The 18,795-nt window shown below is 38.4% G+C and overlaps 1 protein-coding gene across 1 annotated transcript in view; it reads right to left on the bottom strand.

Moving 5' to 3' along the window:
- The window catches only part of ADGRD1 (adhesion G protein-coupled receptor D1), a 165,008-nt gene extending 153,055 nt beyond the window's left edge, over nt 1-11,953 (bottom strand). The window contains 5 exon segments of the mRNA XM_019470780.1: nt 676-798; nt 4,096-4,191; nt 7,544-7,627; nt 11,735-11,771; nt 11,874-11,953. Of these exon segments, the coding sequence (XP_019326325.1) occupies nt 676-798; nt 4,096-4,191; nt 7,544-7,627; nt 11,735-11,771; nt 11,874-11,942 (409 nt within the window). The 5' untranslated portion in view covers nt 11,943-11,953.
- Between the last annotated feature and the right edge of the window lie 6,842 nt (nt 11,954-18,795).

Here is an 18,795-nt window from a genome sequence, read left to right as displayed (position 1 = left end):
TTTTATGCTAGTGACTACTTGCATGTTTGGTTTGACAGTCGCATACAGTTTTAATCACCTTCTGTAATCACCACACTGTCAGATCTGTGCCCCCCTATTACACCTGTCATTTTGTGACCCCGGCCCAAGAAGAAGAAAGGGAAGAGAAACGGAATGGAGAGATTTCAGCACCTACGAGGACAAATGGATTCCAGGACACCGGGGACTTAAAAATCCAAAGATGAATCTAAAAAAACCAAACCATTCCTGGAAAGAGGCCACGCTGAAAAACAGTCTCCTGATTTTGAAACCTGTAGGACAATTTCTTTGTCGTACTGCAGTAATTTTGAAACCTGTAGGACAATTTCTTTGTTTGTCATACTGCAGTTCTTGTAGGAATTACTCTTGGTGCCACAGGAAAGATTTTGGGCACTGTAAGCTTATTTCTGTTTTTGTTTGAATTAATTATACTGTGGATCATTGATCTGAGTAGCTGGTGATTAGTTTAATTTAAATTGCAGTTAGAAAAGACTAAATTTTCAGCAATCAACACTCAATTGTTTTAAAAGTCAATAAAGAATAATGTCAAGCTGGAATTTTAGAGAGTTCATTCCAATGAGGAAAGAAACAATGATTGTTGAATTACATAATTTGACAGCAAAAGAAAAGCAAATAGTAATTAATGAATTTACTAACCTTCAGGTCCACAAACTTCTGGATTACTAATGCAAGAATTTTGATAGCTTCCAAAGAAGAGAAAGGTAACTCCTTTCTTTTCAGTGACGTAAATTCCTTTGTTCACCATTCCTTCTACAATATCTAAAGGAAAAGCAAAATATAGTTTAACATTTCTATAAATCAAAACTTCCTGGAAACATGATTTTAACAGACTCATACACCTCATCTGTTTATCTTGTCCCAACTATAGGCTTGCTTTTGTTGGGGGTTTTTTTGTTGCTGTTTTCTTTTTGGGTTTTGTTTGAGTTTGGTGGGGGTTTGTTGGCGAGTTTTTTGTTTTGGTTTTGGTTTTTTTTTAAAGAACCATACAGATAACTCTCTCATTTCTAGTTTGTAAAAATTGTATCTGTCACTCTGGTTCTTGATTAACTAAACCTGCTTGACAGAACCCATACACCCAAAACTTATTATGTCAAAGTAATTAAACCTTATGCTTTCCAGAGTTCTGGATACCGGACACATCATAGAGGTATTTCTGTCTTACTGTTAGGCTGATTTAGTGAAGAAACTCTTTGATCAATCAAAAATGTAACAAAATAGGTTTTTTTCACTTTTTTAAAGGGAAATTTTGTTATCAAAAGCCACTTATTAAAAAAAATTCAATTAAATAGACTTGACAAGCTCTATTTAAAAGGTGGAAATATATATGCTTTTCAGACATCCTTTGGTATGGCATCGCTGTCATTTGGAAAGGCTATTTCTTTGTTTAACATGGATAATGACTAACTGTCTTGTGATTTGGTTGTGATTTTCTTGTGTTTCCTCCTAAAGAAAAGCACTGTTGGTTCATCACCTACTAGCTAAAGCACATGAGCCTTCTTAATACCGAAAAACCATGACACTTGTTTACTATAGGAAACCTCGCTAAGGTCCGAGAGTCCAGCTGATAGATGGTGATGGGAAGTTCATCTCATTTGTCCCAAGATAAAAAGCAGGACTAATTTTAGCAATGAAGACAATAGGAAATCACAATCAAAAAATTCCACTGTGTTAAAAAACCTGCATTCCACAGAGCACAGAATATTCTATCATCTGTTTCTGAGCAGACAGAATGTAATTGTTCAGTTTGGAATTTCATGTTAACGCTATTGTTTGTGTTGGCATTTCTGCAAGGATTGTCAAGATTCAGGACCTTGGTTTTAAGACCTTTATAATTTCTTCTGAAAAAGGCAGTGTTAGAAGAGTTGTTCCAAGGGAAACACCAGCAATGAGAACACAGTCTTTTCCTGCTCTGAGGTGCAGAAATTGCCAGCTAGGTGCTACCTGATATTTGAAAAATCTTACTAGATCATAAGGGAGATGAGGAAGGCACACAAATGGTCTAAAACACATGAAGGGTGGGACGTAAGGGACTTCTCTTTGTATTTATCACTGTATATCTACCTGACTTAACAGAAGCCTTTTGCACAGCAGAGCACAGCACAAATCACGCCAAGGATGCACAGTCAGTGCTAGCGACAGACCGTCCATCTAGAGCGACAATCACAAATACTGTTGTCACTGCTTCAAGATGGTGCATTGCTTTATGCAATGGGGACATGGGCAAAAGGGCGTCTCATTTTCAAAACGCAGACAACCATCAGGCATCAGGACAGCAGTCACAGTGCTCGCCCATCTGTAGGGTAACACCACTCCAGGGAACAGCAACACCGGGCATAGCCCTCAGTGAACGTACATCCAAATATTTTCTTAGTTCATGCCAAATCTCAGCACAAATATCAGAGTTTTCAGGTATCTTCCCCTCCCTTTGAGGAAGAATTCATCAAGTTCTGTCTCAAGTTCTGTCTCTAATTGACAGATAAAATTTAGTTTCTTTTAAAAATTTGAGTGGGTATTATGGAGTGAAGCAAACATTTCTAAGTTCTTCTCGAGTCACTTGAATTCTAAATTAATCTAGCCAGAATAAATCCCATAAGGTAATGCACTTCTGTTTCCATAGCATTTCCTTTGCCATTGATGTCACTCTTTTTAATGTTCATATTGAATATATCTTATTATGTGAGAACTATGCAAATGGTCTATAAAGCAGATAAGTGAGGACTGAAAGGAATTAGGGTCATTTGAAGTTCATTATTAATAGAGTTCACATTTGCCAGCATACTTTTACTGTTGGAGTAGAAAAATAGTGGGTTTAGTATTCTAATATAAACCTCCTAGCGTCTGAGCAGCCCAAATGACAGGTCTACCATTTTCATCCTCCTCCTTGGGTCAGATTTTCCAACAACTAGATGTGAGTTAATACCTAATTGTAAAGCGGACAAGAGATCATATTTCAATTGCACCTTCGCAGGTATATATCCCACTGACTTCAATTAAATGACTTTAAGCTTATTCTGGTGTAGATGTAACTAGTTTCCAATCTGTCAGGTTTCTACCTGGAGAGTTCTCATTTTCTGTTCGTCCTTTTATCTCCCCTCCTCCTTGGGTCAGATTTTCCAACAACTAGATGTGAGTTAATACCTAATTGTAAAGCGGACAAGAGATCATATTTCAATTGCACCTTCGCAGGTATATATCCCACTGACTTCAGTTAAATGACTTTAAGCTTATTCTGGTGTACTAGTTACTAGTTTCCAATCTGTCAGGTTTCTACCTGGAGAGTTCTCATTTTCTGTTTTATCTCCTGGTGTGTTGATGTTAAAAAAAAAAAAAATCATTAAAAGCACATAGCTCTGCATTTGTGCTTTTCGCAGGTATATATCCCACTGACTTCAATTAAATGACTTTAAGCTTATTCTGGTGTAGATGTAACTAGTTTCCAATCTGTCAGGTTTCTACCTGGAGAGTTCTCATTTTCTGTTCGTCCTTTTATCTCCTGGTGTGTTGATGTTAAAAAAAAAAAAAATCATTAAAAGCACATAGCTCTGCAGATTTGTGCTTGCCTTTTTTTTTTTTTTAAATGTGTTAATCAAAGATGTCATTACTGACAAGACCTGACTTTCGGGCTTTGCAAATTTGCTTGCATTTGTCCTTCTTAATATGTCCTTTAAAAATTACTATGAAACGGTGAAAAACAGATGGCTTCTTTTGCCTTTTATGCTTGAAAGAAAAGAAAAAACCCAACCTATTTGTTCTTATATGTTCCTCTGAAATGTCATCTGTTTCTTTTAAGCTTAATATAAATAATTTAGGTTTTGGAGGACCGCTGGGCCCCATCCTCCCACGAGCTGCTTAGCGTGGGGATGCTTCTCCCAGTAGTTCAGAGTAATTCAGGCAGCATCGCAGGAGTGCTTTTTCAACAATGAATGCCAACGTAAGCATAAATAGACCGTTACCACATGACCACTTGAACCAAAACTCAGGGTTAACTTTGAATCCAATGTTACAAGAACCATCCAAGCTTGACAAATGCAGAACAAAAAATACGTAAATCCTCACCTACAGTTGCAGAGAAGTTAGAGTAGGCAGAGTCATTGGTATATACAAAGGTAGAGTTATGGGAAGGAAGCACAGTGAAGTTGTGGATTCTTAGAGCTGGGTGGAACAACAAAAGAAAATAAGCAAATAAGCAAAACAATGAATAAACAATCAGTAATGAATTGACCAGTTCATATCTCTCAACATAGCACAAATCACAGATGTTAGTGGCCTTTAAAATTGTCATACAACCACTTCTCCCAAGGACTTGTATGCACATGAATGTTGCATTCTTTAACTACAGAAGTTAAGTAACAAGAGTATCACTAAAACAATTTTTTTTTTTTTTTTTTTTTTTTTTTTACTTACAGTAACTGAGGAGAAAAAACTATGAAAAATACAACTGCAGATGAAGGGCTCTGAAATCTAATCATGCTGGTAAGGAACTCTGCAATTATAACAAAAATCATTACACTGGTGCAAAAGCCATGGGCAATTCAAGTCCCATGTCCAGCTCTGGCCTCACCAGTACAAGAGAGACATGGACATACTGGAACAAGTCCAGGGAAGGGCTACCAAGATGATTAAGGGACTGCAACATCTGACACACCAGGAGAGGCTGAGAATGCTGGGACTGCTCAGCCTGCAGAAGAGAAGGCTCTGGGATCTTATCAATGTGTATAAACACCTGACAGGAGGTGTAAAGATAGTGCCAGACTCTCCTCAGTTACCTCCAGTGAACAGATAAGAGGCAATGGGCACAAACTAAAACACAAGAAATTCCATCTAAACATAAAGAAAAAACCCAACTTTTTTATATCTGACAATAAAATTCTATTCTCTAGTATTTTTTTTCTCAATTTGATAATTTAACAGTATCTTGTACATTGTAATTATTTGCCCTGGGCAGGCAAATAGAGCTTGATGGAAAGCCCGTGAAAGTAAATAGAGACACACTGAGTTGGGATTTAGACCAACTGAGCTCACAGAAGGGAAAGGTAAATGCTCTTAAAAAAAACCCAGCCAAACCCCCCCACAAAAAACTCAAGAGAAAAATGCATGGAAAGCAAGGGGTCAGACAAAAAACCTGAACATGGCCACATCTTTTTTTATTTGCTATATTTTAAGTTGATTGTTTCCCTTCAATTGCTTCTAGTGCTGAGATAACCAAAAAATTAATTTGCTGACACTCTCCCTCACAACACAAATGCATTGAGAGATATAAATCTGGCTTCACACACAATGACTTCAACAAATAAAATGGATTAACATGATGGACAGATTATGATGGTTCAAGGATTTAAGACGAGAAACATGGAATGAAAATAATTGCATGATATGATGAGTGGAAAAACAAGAAAGACTTTAGAAATAAACAGAAGAGTTGTGTAATCAGAATGGTATCAAAAACAAGCAAATTGTCACCTGCATTAGATTACAACAGAGAAAACTTTTCTTGCATATCAAAGTCAAATACCAGATAGATACATGAAACTTCTGCTGGAGGCAGTTGAAATAGTATCTGTGTATTATAACACACAATATAAGCAACTGAGAAGAATTTGAACTATCCACTACAACATTAAGGAAAGAATTCAACATTGTCAGAATTGCACTGCAGAGAGAAAGACTTCTGGCTACTGGCATCCTCGGCAAATAGGAGTGAGACAAAGTCCTCCAAACTTTTTTCAGCAAAGTCATGCAGCTGGCTCATTTACAAAGTTATTTAACACAATGTCATAATAGGAGTCAAAGGAGATTACTCATGTGAGCCAGTCCCATTCCTGTAAGTGAAGGTTTGTAGGATCAGACACTTCATATATTCTGCTTTCTCTCTTCCAAGATACTGCTGAAAAGATTACTGAATTTTGCTGAAATAATGTAATTTAACATAATTTGAAAAACAATCTAACATCAATTGTCATTTTTCCAAGAGCTATATTTTATATATCGCTTTCAAGCACTTTCAAAACAACATCTTTGTAACATGAGTGCCAAAACAGTGCTAGATATGGACTGCTTTACTCTTCTTGAAAGTACGCAAAGTCCAGTGTCAGAAAATTACTTTAACACAGCATTAAGAGAACTGAGGTAATTTTTTGTAAACCAAATTATGATTCTATTGAAGTCAATGGGAACACTGCCATCAGCAGAATATTGCCCAGACTTATTTCTGGTCAGTCGATTTCATTCCTTTAAGGAACTTTGTGGAAAGATGGATCAAAGTTTAAGCTTAAAATACTTGAACACCTCTGGAATAAAAGGTTTTAGATATTTATGGATCTTTTGCCCACTTAGGAACAGAGATTGATGTTGCCATTTTTGTGGAATAAATAGCAATAACTGCACTTTTGTAACATTCTTCATGTAAGGTTGTAAAGGTCTCTAACTCCTGATTTAATCCTTTGCAGTCATCTTTCTTGGTAATGATATTACAGTCAGCAGCCGTAACGCAGCAGCTACTCCTTGCACTAGTACAAAACAGTTTAGCTCAACTGCCAAGGTGGTCAGCCACAGTGTGAGAAATACTGGGGAATATACATCAGCCCGACTTGGAATTGGCTAAAATGTCAGAAAAGAAAAACCAGTTCATGTGAAAATTACTAAGGGACCTTTGAGTCTCAGAAGGAGGCAGAGCATAGCTGAAAATTTCATGTGAAAGGAATGGCCCTGCAAGCCCATGATGCTGCCATGGGATATAGTGGTTCGGTCGAAGCTCCCTCAATTACATCACCTGCACATCCCCGCCAAGCCCCCATCACCCTTCTTGTTCCTGATGCGAAACATCAGAACCAGAACACTGCTGAATCCAACCAGACTGCCTTTTAACATCATTCCCTCTGCGGTCCTGACAACTGACTCTTCCAAATCAGTGAGAGTTTTGCCTTACCAAACCTCTCTTGGTTTTACCAATTGGAAAAAATGTTTGAACTAATGCTGCAATACTGCTTTTAAGGAAATATCCAAAAGCAGATAAAAATGAGTAAGTAGTAACCAGGTAAGAGCTTACACTTCTCTTTCTATGGATACTAAGTGCAATTTTGAAACGTGCCTGAAGCATTTGGGCATTTAACTCCTTCCAAAAAGCAAAAAGAAGCAGGCATCTTCACTGCTGGCATAGCCAAAGATCTCAGTCACTGAATGTATTAGGTCATGTTATGCATGTACCAAACCAGCTAATAACAATGTGATTTCAATGACTCTTTGGATCATAAACCTTTTCTCTTTATAACCTTAACAATGCGTAGACAGCCCATAAAACGTCTGAGAATACTCTATAAAAATCAGTTCACAAGTACAATATCATTTGGACATCAGAGCACTGCAAAAACATTAACTGAAAAAAAGAAGATCATCTCAACTGCTGTGGCACAAAAGCTAACCCCTTTCATTTCTCCTGCTCCCTGTCTACTTACAGACTGCCACAAATACTTATGTTATTGCCATTGTCAACAAATCCTTTGTCTACCTCCATTCGTATCCCGAAACTCATGAATTCCATCCACATCTTCCAACGGCCAGTAATGGGAAGCTGATGCAAGAACTTTGAACCCTTTCAAGAAACACAGATGAAAAGGTTATTAAAGTAAGGCCCAACAAGGAGTGTAAAAAGTCTCCACAGAAAAGAACAATAAGAGAGCTCAATAGGTTAAGTAGAACAAGATATTCAACGTAAATCAAGTACTACACATAAGCGAGACCATAAATCAAAATGGCAGAGGAGATTAAAGCCGTATATCTGATTGACCATTGAAAAAAAAACTGTTTTTAAAACTCAACAGATTTTTATTCTAATTGCACTTAAAATGTGTAACAATCTCTAACTAAATTTCTGCTAGTGTATCAGGCAGCATTCGTTGAAGAACAGTTGAGAAGTCATTCAAGAGTAATTTCAAGATTTTACCAAGATTTTAAACACACAGTGGAGAGTACAAAGCACCGAGAGGGGAATGCACGGGGGAATGTTTAGCCTCTATAGCATACTACTTCTGCTCCTGCCTCCTCCATAGGTAACTCAGCTCTCTGCAGCTCAAGAGAGTAGGAGAAGATGCTAGAGTTCCCAGGAATCTTATCCTCTTTCCAAAACCCACTGGAAAACCCGTGCAACACCTTCAGGTTATATTGATCCAAGTGTTTTTTTCACCTTTGGTCTCTGTGGAAAGACACTAGTCAGACACAGTAAGGAGCAGTACCCAGTGGTGGAGGAGCTGGGACATGGATGAGAGTATAGGTGCCTGCACAGTTGTTACTGCAGAGTCTAGCCTTGCTGATGTCTCCAGATAACTCGCACCTTAACAGAGTCATATAGCAAAACTATACCCTTTAACAGAAGGAATTTGATGTTCCTCAAGAGAAGGGGTTCCAGAATATTAAGCAACGTATGGAAGAGAGTTCACTCCTCCCCACACGGCATTAGCTATTCCTTCAGAACCTCCTCCGCTACACCAAAACCAGAACAACTCCTTGTGGCTGATGGGAACATTTTGTTTTCCTAAACGTCCTCCTTAGCAACAGGTGGACAAGCTGACAAAAGCAAAACATCTGTTGGTTTCCATTGGCAGATTTATCTGCACAGTCTAATTGATGAGTTTGAACAGATTTTAGGAGATGTGACTACTCAGACCTGACCAGAAGCGAGCTGCCCAAAATAATCAAATATTGTGTTAACAATTCTATGTTAAAGGTAGAGCATTAATAATGTAGGAAAACATGAATTATAATTTCTTATTATCTTGTTAGCAGCAAGAAACACTTTATTCTCAAAATAATTAATTTAACCAGCTGTGCTGAAATAAATTTATAATCTCCTATATCTAAGGAAGTTTTAGAAGGTTGATACAGATATACAGAAATTTTACTGTGAATGCAAATGAGAATGTGTTTTGTTCATCATCATGAGATATCAACCTATTAGTTTGAGTTAATCTTTTCTTTCGGGATTGGGGATGATGGACGACAGGGACAGAGAGAGCAAGTATTTATATTACACCATATCTGTAGTTCTATGCCCTACAACCATTTTTCATTCCCAAGCAATCTTTCAAGAACCTGAGGTGCGAAGCCGATAGAGATTAAGTTTCTTAAAAAACACTTCAGCTGTCATACACCATACAAAAGCTCCCCACACCTAGTGTGCAAATTAAAACAAAATCACAAGCAGTGTCCTTTGACATTTACAGTCTGTCCCACACCTTTCTTCACTCTTGAGATCAAAACAGCTTGCCTATTTGATAATTACTCTATCATTTTAACGTCCTGGATACAAACAGGATTTCTTTATCATGGATATGAAGCTGCAAAAATTTTATTTGCACCCTTAAACTGCCTAGCCCACACAGTAGAGATCTGTTTGATGTCCTCCATCCTCATGGTATAGTTTCAGAGCTGTGACACAGAGAGGATCCTAAGATATTTTTTTTTTATAAGAGCGCAAAGCTGCTAAAATTGCTAAACATCACAACAAGCAATTGTAGATCTGAGAGCACAGAACTAAAAGAAGCTCCGCATCTTCTGAGGATACACAAACTACTCAGACTTGCTTCCAAACTCAACTATACCAACGATATCAACAAATGAGTCATAATTGATCAGGTTCTATTATTGGTCTACCTAACTAGAAAGTTTGCAGTTGTCATAGAGGTTTTCCCACAGAGAGGGAGCATGAGCATAAATAGATAAGATGGGGTGTCTTTAGAGAAATGGATGAGATTCTACGGCTATATGCTTCCTTTGAATATTTGGAAGATACAGGGAAAGGCACCATTGCTAACAAAAGGAGAAAGCTACTGCCAACATAAGAGAATAATGACACAGAATAAGCACGTACAAAACCCAATCTGAAAATTCCAGGCAACCCAAACTCAACTAAGCTGAGCGTGGCAAAGCACACTGAGGAAACGGGGTATAGGAACAAGGGTTTTGCATTTACATAAACTAAATCTGGGTACGTGCTTAGTTCTATCTCCAAATAACGTATTCTGGCTGCTGCAAAAGAAATGAAAGTTATGAATTTCTATGGTATTAAGAGCATCCACATACGCAACCTGTGCTAATGTACCTCCATCCGACTTTCATCAAACTACCAGTTCCATTTTGCAGAGCACAGAACACGCCTGCAGTGCGCTTATATGCAAATAGCTCTTGCTCACATTAACATCTCCCTTTTGTATCGGGGAAAAAAAAAAGGATTAAAGTTAAGAGAGGTGGTAGGAAGAAAAAAAAAAGAGGAAAAATAGAGAAAAATAGAAAAGAAAAATCCCAGGAGAAAATTATTTGATGCCAAAAAACTGTGTCACAGCGTGGCACAAGTATTTTAGTAGTACTAGTAGTAGCAGTAATAGCAGCATCACGACAAAGGTATTGCCATGGTCGGCATCAAACTCGTAAGGAGAAGCTATATTCTAAGGAGCTTACATTTAAAAGCTGGAAAAAAAGGAGAAAAACAAATGGGAAGAGAAATAGGTATACAGCAAAGTGAACTGCCTAGAGCCACACTGCATGTGGGTGGCTTTCCCAGCTCCCAGTTCTGAACTATATAAAGCCATGCTGTTACCCCACGTCCAGCCAATCAGCCCTGAGAAGACCTCTGAAAACAAATACCTGTTGCCTTGAATTCAACTTATACTTGCAATATCCTTTCAGTGGGTTACTGCTCTGTGTTTAGAACAAAATCACAGGACTTGTTTACAGCCTAGTTCAAACCCAGAAAGCATCGCTCGCAGTTATGCTTCCCCACACACGCTGTACTACAAAATAAGTGTCATGTAACTTGCCCCCTTATTGCAGGAGACTTTTTTTCCCCCTATTGTTCCATCAGCTAGAAGCCAGTGATCCTCGTCTGTAGGAAATGAGACTATTTCTTTGGTTTTGAGTGAAGGTAGAACAAAAGGAACTAATCGGGCTGAAGCTACTGCAATAGCAGACAACATGGCTTTTCCACATCACTCTGTATTTTATTTTGAAAATAATTACATACGGTTAAAACTTAAAAGCACAAAGCAATACATGAATTGGTAAAGCAGTAAAATTGTACTTGTACACCACCATGAGGCTTGAGGTTAAACTATTTATATAAACAGAAGAATTCTGCAGTTACACACACAGACCCCAGACAAGCTTTGGGTAAGTTTTCTCTGCATTGAAAACAGATGAGAGATCTTTAATATGCTCTATAACTGATTTAAACTTAAGCATGAAGGCTGGGAGGAGGGTAAATGACTTGAAGCCATGCCAAAGTACTGCAAAGTATACAAGCTGGCATATCTAACTGTAAATCAATGAATTGAAAATGCTGAACAGTGAGATAGTGAGGGGAAAAAAAAGAAAACAGTCTGTGTAGAGGTCTGATGCAGAAACTCATGCTCAGAAAAAGTAATAATAAACAAACACTAAATAGGATTTCTCTACGTATCAAACATTTTTTATTTTATTTTTCTCCAAATACATTTCTATGTAGAATACTTGGTAGGTATGTTACTGAATTTAAAATGACGGGGACGGTCTGATACTTTAGACTTTATTACATTTTTAATACAGAGCTGACAGTCAAACATAGGCTCACAGTTTCTTTGGCGTTACTAAGAAAATGAAAAATACAGACCAAAAAAGCAAATAAATATTTAAGCACATTGTCATAAAATGTAAGTAGAACATTCCTTACCTGGGTGTTTGGGTAGCTGGGAATAGTTTCCATACACCTGCACAGAAAACATTACATAATGAGACATAGTGAGGCAAAACTTGCTAAGAGTTAGATATATCCACATATATCTCAATACTGACCATATTCAGAACATTACCTGGTATTTGTACTGAAATAAAATCAGCAAAGAATAATGACAAGAGAGCAGAGATAATAAATTCTCCATGGTCTATTTAAGGTTAAAAGTACAACTGAAATAAAATTCCTGTAAGATTTCAATCATAAGTTTTCCTTTGCTACTTTTGGTATTAAAAGGGACATTTTCCATGCAGGTTCAAAAAGTCCGTTCCTTCAGTGATGGCAAAATATCCTTCCAGACCCTTTGAGTAGTATTCGCTTGCTTCACACTTTGATCTCTTCATTTAACTATAAATAAATTACCGTGACTGGAGGAAAATTAAAAGAAATGTGCATCAGATCCAAAAGTTGTACTGTTCCATGGAAAGAAGTCAAATATTTCTGTTACAATCTGTGCCAAAAAGAAAAGATCTTGTTTTCAACTTTCTTCCTATGGTTGTCTTTTCCTTTCAATTACTTTCACATTGTCAGAGATCTGAAGCCAGCTTTAGTTTTGCTAGCAAGAAAATGTACTTCCTTATAGCACATCGGGCGTATAACTCGCACTATTTCCTCAGGAACTGAGCTGAAAAGAGTTGCTAACTCCTCGCTTGTCCAGCTCACGTTTGCACCTCCATCCCAGATCTTTTTGGGTGGAGAGCAAGTCGGAGTGATGTCATGCTTTCTCCTCAAACTTTGTCCCATTCTGGTACTCTATTTATATCACGTTGCTGCTGTCTCTTTTCTGGGTCCTAACACCAGCCAGCTAGGAACAAGTGGAAACGAGTCCATGTGCTTCAGCAAACAGATAAAAGAGATTACTGCTCTCAGCAAACTGCACGCTTAAAGAAGAATCAAAGCCAGAACAAGCGTTCATAATTCAAATGCTTAAGGAAAATAAAACAGGTTTTGGACAGACATTTTTGAAGGAAAGCTAAGATCTATTTACTAAAATAACAGATTGCATTTCTGTCTAAAGAAGCATGACCTTTAAAAAAATACTGGCTTAAAATCACATGGCACTCTGAGGGATTAATTTTACTATGTCTTTACCAAGAAGGGGAAACTGAGGCATTAGTCATTTCACTGATTTGCTCGAAGTTGCACAACAAAACTAGTAAAAGAATGAGGAAAATACTTCTATAGTTGCCACTTTAATTTCTTTTTAATAAAAAATAGTTACATTTAAGTATTTTTATAAGAGCCTCCCAATTACACTCTGAACTATGTCACAAATATTAACCATCATTTTATATGTAAAAGAAAAATAGCAGCTAGAACTCGTTCATATTCTTCATTTACTCTGCTCCTCTACGGTAAAATCTTGTTTTCAGTTCCCTCTAAGTTATTTTTTATTTTCAGAAAGAGTAAATAATGAAAATAAACTGAAAGAGTAATATTTTAAACAAAATTTGATAAGCTTTCCATCCCTGTTCATCTCTCCCCTGCATTTCCATATCAACACCTCCTTTATCCTCACACGAGCCATTTAAAGGTGACGTAGGCAAGATCAGAAACCAAAAATCCGAATCAGACCATGTTAACATCTCAGCAAAATTCAAATCGTTTTATTTACCTTTTGTTTTGCCAATAATTATGTCAATAGATTAGATCTTATTTTCAGCCCCAGATGCTTACTTGTGCAGCAAAACATTCTCTACCTAAAATCAATGGACGCACAAGATACTGATCTATAGAAAAATGATCACGCGCTCCTGTTTCCATGCGTGCCACTGCCCATCCGTGACTTATCTTCTGACCTTTAGTTATCCTTCCCTCCCCGCCCATCCATTTTGAGACTCTTGGCTCCATCTTTTCAGGTGCCTGTATCAGCCTGGTTCCTTTTCTTAGCTCTATTCCTTCCAGTGTATTAGCCCTCTTACTTGCCTACTTCTTCATCACAACTTCTGCACCAAACTCTTGGCTAGAGTCGATTATAACTTTTAGGATGAAACAGTTTTCCACTGACACTTTATATAGAGATTATATAGCGTGAAGCCCAGCACGTTTGGTAGTAGCTGTGGCCCTGATTTACCCAGCTGGCTCCCCAGATGTATACTGAGCTTCCGAAGCTTCTGGTGGTAACCAGCTCCTTGCAGATGACTGGCGAGTAGATGGGACTCCAGGGTCCAGGGACTGAAGAGATCAAAATTAATTTTGGAAACATTAAGACATTCATGCTACATGAATGCTTCACTGTTACCACTGTTACCAAAATTTCAGTATTGAAATAAAACGCGTATTTTGTTTGTAAACCTGATTTAGGACCTACAACAAAATAATTTTGAAATTTTTGAATTTCAGTTCCTACAAAAATTTAGCTTCCCGCTTAGTTATAATCAGTCTGACTTTTGCTTATTTCCCTCCAAGTTTTTTTAGACTCCTTCCCTCATTCCTGTTAGCCACAAACTCCTCTATATCCTGAAGGAAGAATTCTGTGTAAACCCTAGGAATTCTGCATCACATACTAACAAGTATAGCCACCCTTAGAAACAATAGAGAGCTTCAGCTAAAAATCCTGAGAAAAGCTAAAATGTAAAAAGAGAAAGACAGGAATTTGAAATATTTGCCAAGAGGGGCCTGTCAAGGGAAAGAATATGCTTACCGAAACAATTGTGAGAATCCAAGCAAACATGTTCACTGCCAAAAATTTTTCTGGAAACAGCAAATTGCAAGCAAACATCAGAGATTATTTGCAGAAACAAATTCTGAATTTACTCCTGTGATCCTCTGGAAACCTGATCTGAAAAGTCACACTGCTCCCACTGCAGACCAGAGGCAGCACCTGGCATCTTGCGTGCAAACCAGAGTGACTGATCCAACGCTCGGAAGACAAACAATCACAGCAAATTGCTCTTGAAGAACCTGCGGATGAAATAATGTTCATTTAAAGTCCTTGCATGTCAACAAAAGCACAAAGGTCTGCATATGCTGGGCAACTGGGCAGCCCGCGCTGAGCCCGCTGGAGAGGTTTCTCCCCAGCGCAGCTCTCCCACCCTGCTGCCCTGGGGCCCTGCTACAACGCTCGGAAGACAAACAATCACAGCAAATTGCTCTTGAAGAACCTGCGGATGAAATAATGTTCATTTAAAGTCCTTGCATGTCAACAAAAGCACAAAGGTCTGCATATGCTGGGCAACTGGGCAGCCCGCGCTGAGCCCGCTGGAGAGGTTTCTCCCCAGCGCAGCTCTCCCACCCTGCTGCCCTGGGGCCCTGCTAAGGGAGTAAGGAAGGAGAAAGCCATGACCCCCAGTGGGGGGGGGGGGGGGGCCGTGAAAGGCCTCTAGATTTTCTGTCGCACTTAAGCAGAGAGCAGCGAAAAGGCCAGGGAGGGGCTGCTCTGCAGCTCAGACGTTCAGACATTTGCTGACAGGTAGAATGAGTTCCCTAAACAGAACAGAACGCCTGATGATCTGTAGCAACAATCCGAGGCTTGCAAACAGCACTGGGAAATTATATGCCCCAGGTTCCCCCCCCACCCTTTTTTGTTAAAAAAGATTTTCTTTTTTGTTAAGCCTTTGTCTTTGAAAGACCAGTGGTTATGATATATGTTGGTGATGTCGGTTGCAACACTCTCACAGCAATGTGAGTGTGACCTATCATGCGATAATTAAACTTAACTTTCAGTTTCAGCTGCCCTTGTTCACCTCGTGTTCATTCAGGATGATTGTATTATTGAAACAGAAAATTAGCAAATGCTGTAGCCGATGTTTACCAGCAAATGAAAAATAACCTGAAGTTAAAAATCGTTATTGCTAACTATGTAAATAAAAGCAGAGAAAATAATCCTTTAAAGAATGTTTTAGACTGCAGAAGACAAACAATCTGTAATACAGTTTTCTTCCTTTGTTTTCATTGGAATCATTAACTTCCCACAAGAGAGCTGGTGCATAATTGGGATTGAAATGTTTTAACAAACATACATCTTAGAAAGGAGTATTTTAAGAATAAATCTAACAGCTAGATTTTGTAAAACTTCTTCGATACCACAGTCTCTACTAATACACCAGTAAATATTCTAGATTAAAATGACTCCCTGGTCAAACTATTTCTCTGCCAGTAATAGAAATTATTTACAAGGCGGTTACAGCTTGTATCACCATTCATCTGCTTAAATTTGTAATTTTAGTGCTAACTTTTCTGGCTTGTCATGGACATCCAAGGTAAGTAGTTGTAGAACTGATTTTATTTAACTTCACTTACCCCCAAAAAACCCGCAGTTTTGTAAACTAATTCAGCTGTCCTTTGCTACAGGGAACATCCACAGCAACTCTGCCAGCTCTCTTGGAACTATTCAGATGCACATAAGGTGCAATTTGATTAGATTTGCACATCTGCAAGGAACCAGAACGAGATCGTGTGCAAAACTTACCACCTTCTCAATACACACCTTTGTACCAGCACAGTTATTTTTGTGTTGAGTATAAACTATTTACTCACAGAACTCTGAAGCAGAAGCAGTTTCACAGATAAAGAGGTCACCTCTAACAGAGTTTATTACCTTTTCTTTACACAATCTTCTTCCAATGTAGAATTGTGAGCCCGTACCCAATAAGAGGTTTGGGTGTTTTATTTAATCATCACTTTTGTAATGAAAAAGTCATTCCTAAACCTATGAAGTTGGCCTTGCACAGGACTGTAGCAGTGGGAGGCTCTTGCACTAGCTCTCAGACCACGTTCGATATATTCGCTACCAAAGCGGCACACTGTTGCTGTATTTAGAAACTCTTGCAGCGCTCACACTCAACAGGAAGGTCAAAGACTCGGTGAACAAAGTCCTCTCCTTCAAGTTACTGTACAAGGATGAAATATAACGAGGGACAGGGTGAAGAAGCTGTCCCTGCTGATAACTGGACTCCCAACATTTGATGGAGAAGCAATCCGTGTCATTCACCTGGTCCTTCTTTGACTTGTGCATCCCTGTCCCACAACCTCTGGATTCTGCAGTCACCTTCCTAAACCAGGGGCTGTACCCCCAGCTGCTCCATTAGCCTTTTTCCCCCCATTCTAAGATTTAACTGTCTGCAACCAAAGCCATTTTACCATAGTTCAGATATAAACACCCAGGACCCAGACTTAAATTGACAGTACGGTTTAATAGGCAAGAAAGGGAGTTCAAAACTCTTATTTCTTTCTACTAGCTACTTCTCACGCATTCAAAGGCTGCGGGTATCGGTATCTGCAATGCAGACTCAAAGCTGTCTCTTCCATTGCGTGGCTCGTTTCAGCCTTTCAAAGGAGCCATGGCTCAGCCTACACCAGCTCTGTCCAATTCACTGAGACTATGATGACTCCTTTGATTTTTAAAAGAAGCTATCACCATATCGCGACAGTCAGGTCCATCTTGCATTTGGCAGCACTGAAAAGGCCTGTAGTTTGAAGCATTTGGGTTTTTTTTGTTTGGTTGGGTTTTTTTCTTTTCCAACCTCTCATTTCTTCTTTGAGCAAGGAAACTGAAAAGGATCATTAGAGTGAATTGGCTGAAAATATTTCTCTCAAAGTATTTTGTATGTAGGTAATGCCTTTTAGCACTTAGTTAACTAGCTCTCATTTTTATAGCGTAGGTAATTTATCTCTATATTGTAAATGAAAGTTTAACACAGAAGCAAAAATTACGTGATTTGAAGAGAACCGTTCATCCAGGTGAACTGGTTATCTGGAATAAAATACTGCATATTGGTTAATATTTTGATTAGTGGTTCCAGCACGTTTGTTGTATTCTCACAAGTTTTGCTTATTTAAAACAACTACTGCTATTGAAGTAGCTTCTTTCGATTTCAGCAAATAAGTCCTCTTCTTCCTCAGAAGGACAATTTTCTCCAGGTAGGATTTTACACCATCTAAAAGATAGCCATTGTTCCAGGCTGCCCAAAACAAATTCTTAATGGCATCTTCATGCGGGGGGGAATCTTGCCAGCTGCACCATCTTCAAAGAGATTAAAGAATATGTTTCCTTCCCTGTGTTCTTCCTTGGTGTGTTAAAATAAAATCATGGTGATGGGCAATACTAATTGGCAAAGTAACTATGGAAGATTCACTTTAAAAATATAACACTATAGCCCCCTGGTTCTAGAGAAAAGCAGGAAAACGCATATCTCACTCAAAGACAAGATCGTTGCTTAAATTGCCTACTGTTGCTTAAAAAAAGGCAACAACTGATTATTTTAAATAGTATCATCATTGTATTAATCTGTATTGACGTGTTGGATGGGGATGAGGCAGAAAAGGCTGAGACCTGCTTTCTTAAGGCTTCCAGTGCACAAATTCCGTCTTTCCTCGTGGGATGGAGTGCACGTACAGCTGTGGTAACATACTATAGCACTTTTCTTGTGTGCTGGAAGAATTACTTACATGGTGTCTGTTTTCAGGCATTTAACAGCTACACGCCCCTTTTCATTGTTATCCCTCACATAACGCACATCAGGGCTCTACTCAACTACCAGTGAAAATCTAGCCTATGATAAGTTTTATTTAAACTGAAAACATGCACAGCCTCCTGTGCTTTCATAACTCAAGGCTCTGCAATTCTAAGCAAAACCAAAATATACAACTGTTCTTTTCGTTCTTTCTTTGAAAACTCTTAGTGTTTATTCTTGCGGATGTGTCATCACCTCACGTTACTGCACTAAGCTCTCCATAGACAGCGTTTGCTGCAATACCATTTATAAGAATGTTACAGGGAAACATCCACTGAACTGTGGCTGCCTATGAGCGAACAACTGTTTGAAGTACATTGTACCCATTTTCTCAGAACATTAAAAAAAAAAATTAAATATTTGGTCCCTTTTCCCAACCAAACAGCTAGCAAATTTAACAGAAGGGCTGGGGGCGGGGGCTCTGTGTGTAAGTTTTCTCTAGGACTGCAAAAGTTGGCCAGCAGCATTAGTTGCTTCTCTTTACATTGAAACTTTGAAATGAATAAATCATGTGTGAAAGTGCATTTTTATTAGAAAAAGAAAAGA

This window comes from Aptenodytes forsteri, unplaced genomic scaffold, assembly GCF_000699145.1.
Source record: "Aptenodytes forsteri isolate BGI_AS27 unplaced genomic scaffold, ASM69914v1 Scaffold79, whole genome shotgun sequence".
NCBI lineage: Eukaryota > Metazoa > Chordata > Aves > Sphenisciformes > Spheniscidae > Aptenodytes > Aptenodytes forsteri.
Note: the sequence above shows the minus strand (reverse complement) of the source record. Positions and strands in the feature narration are given on the sequence as shown.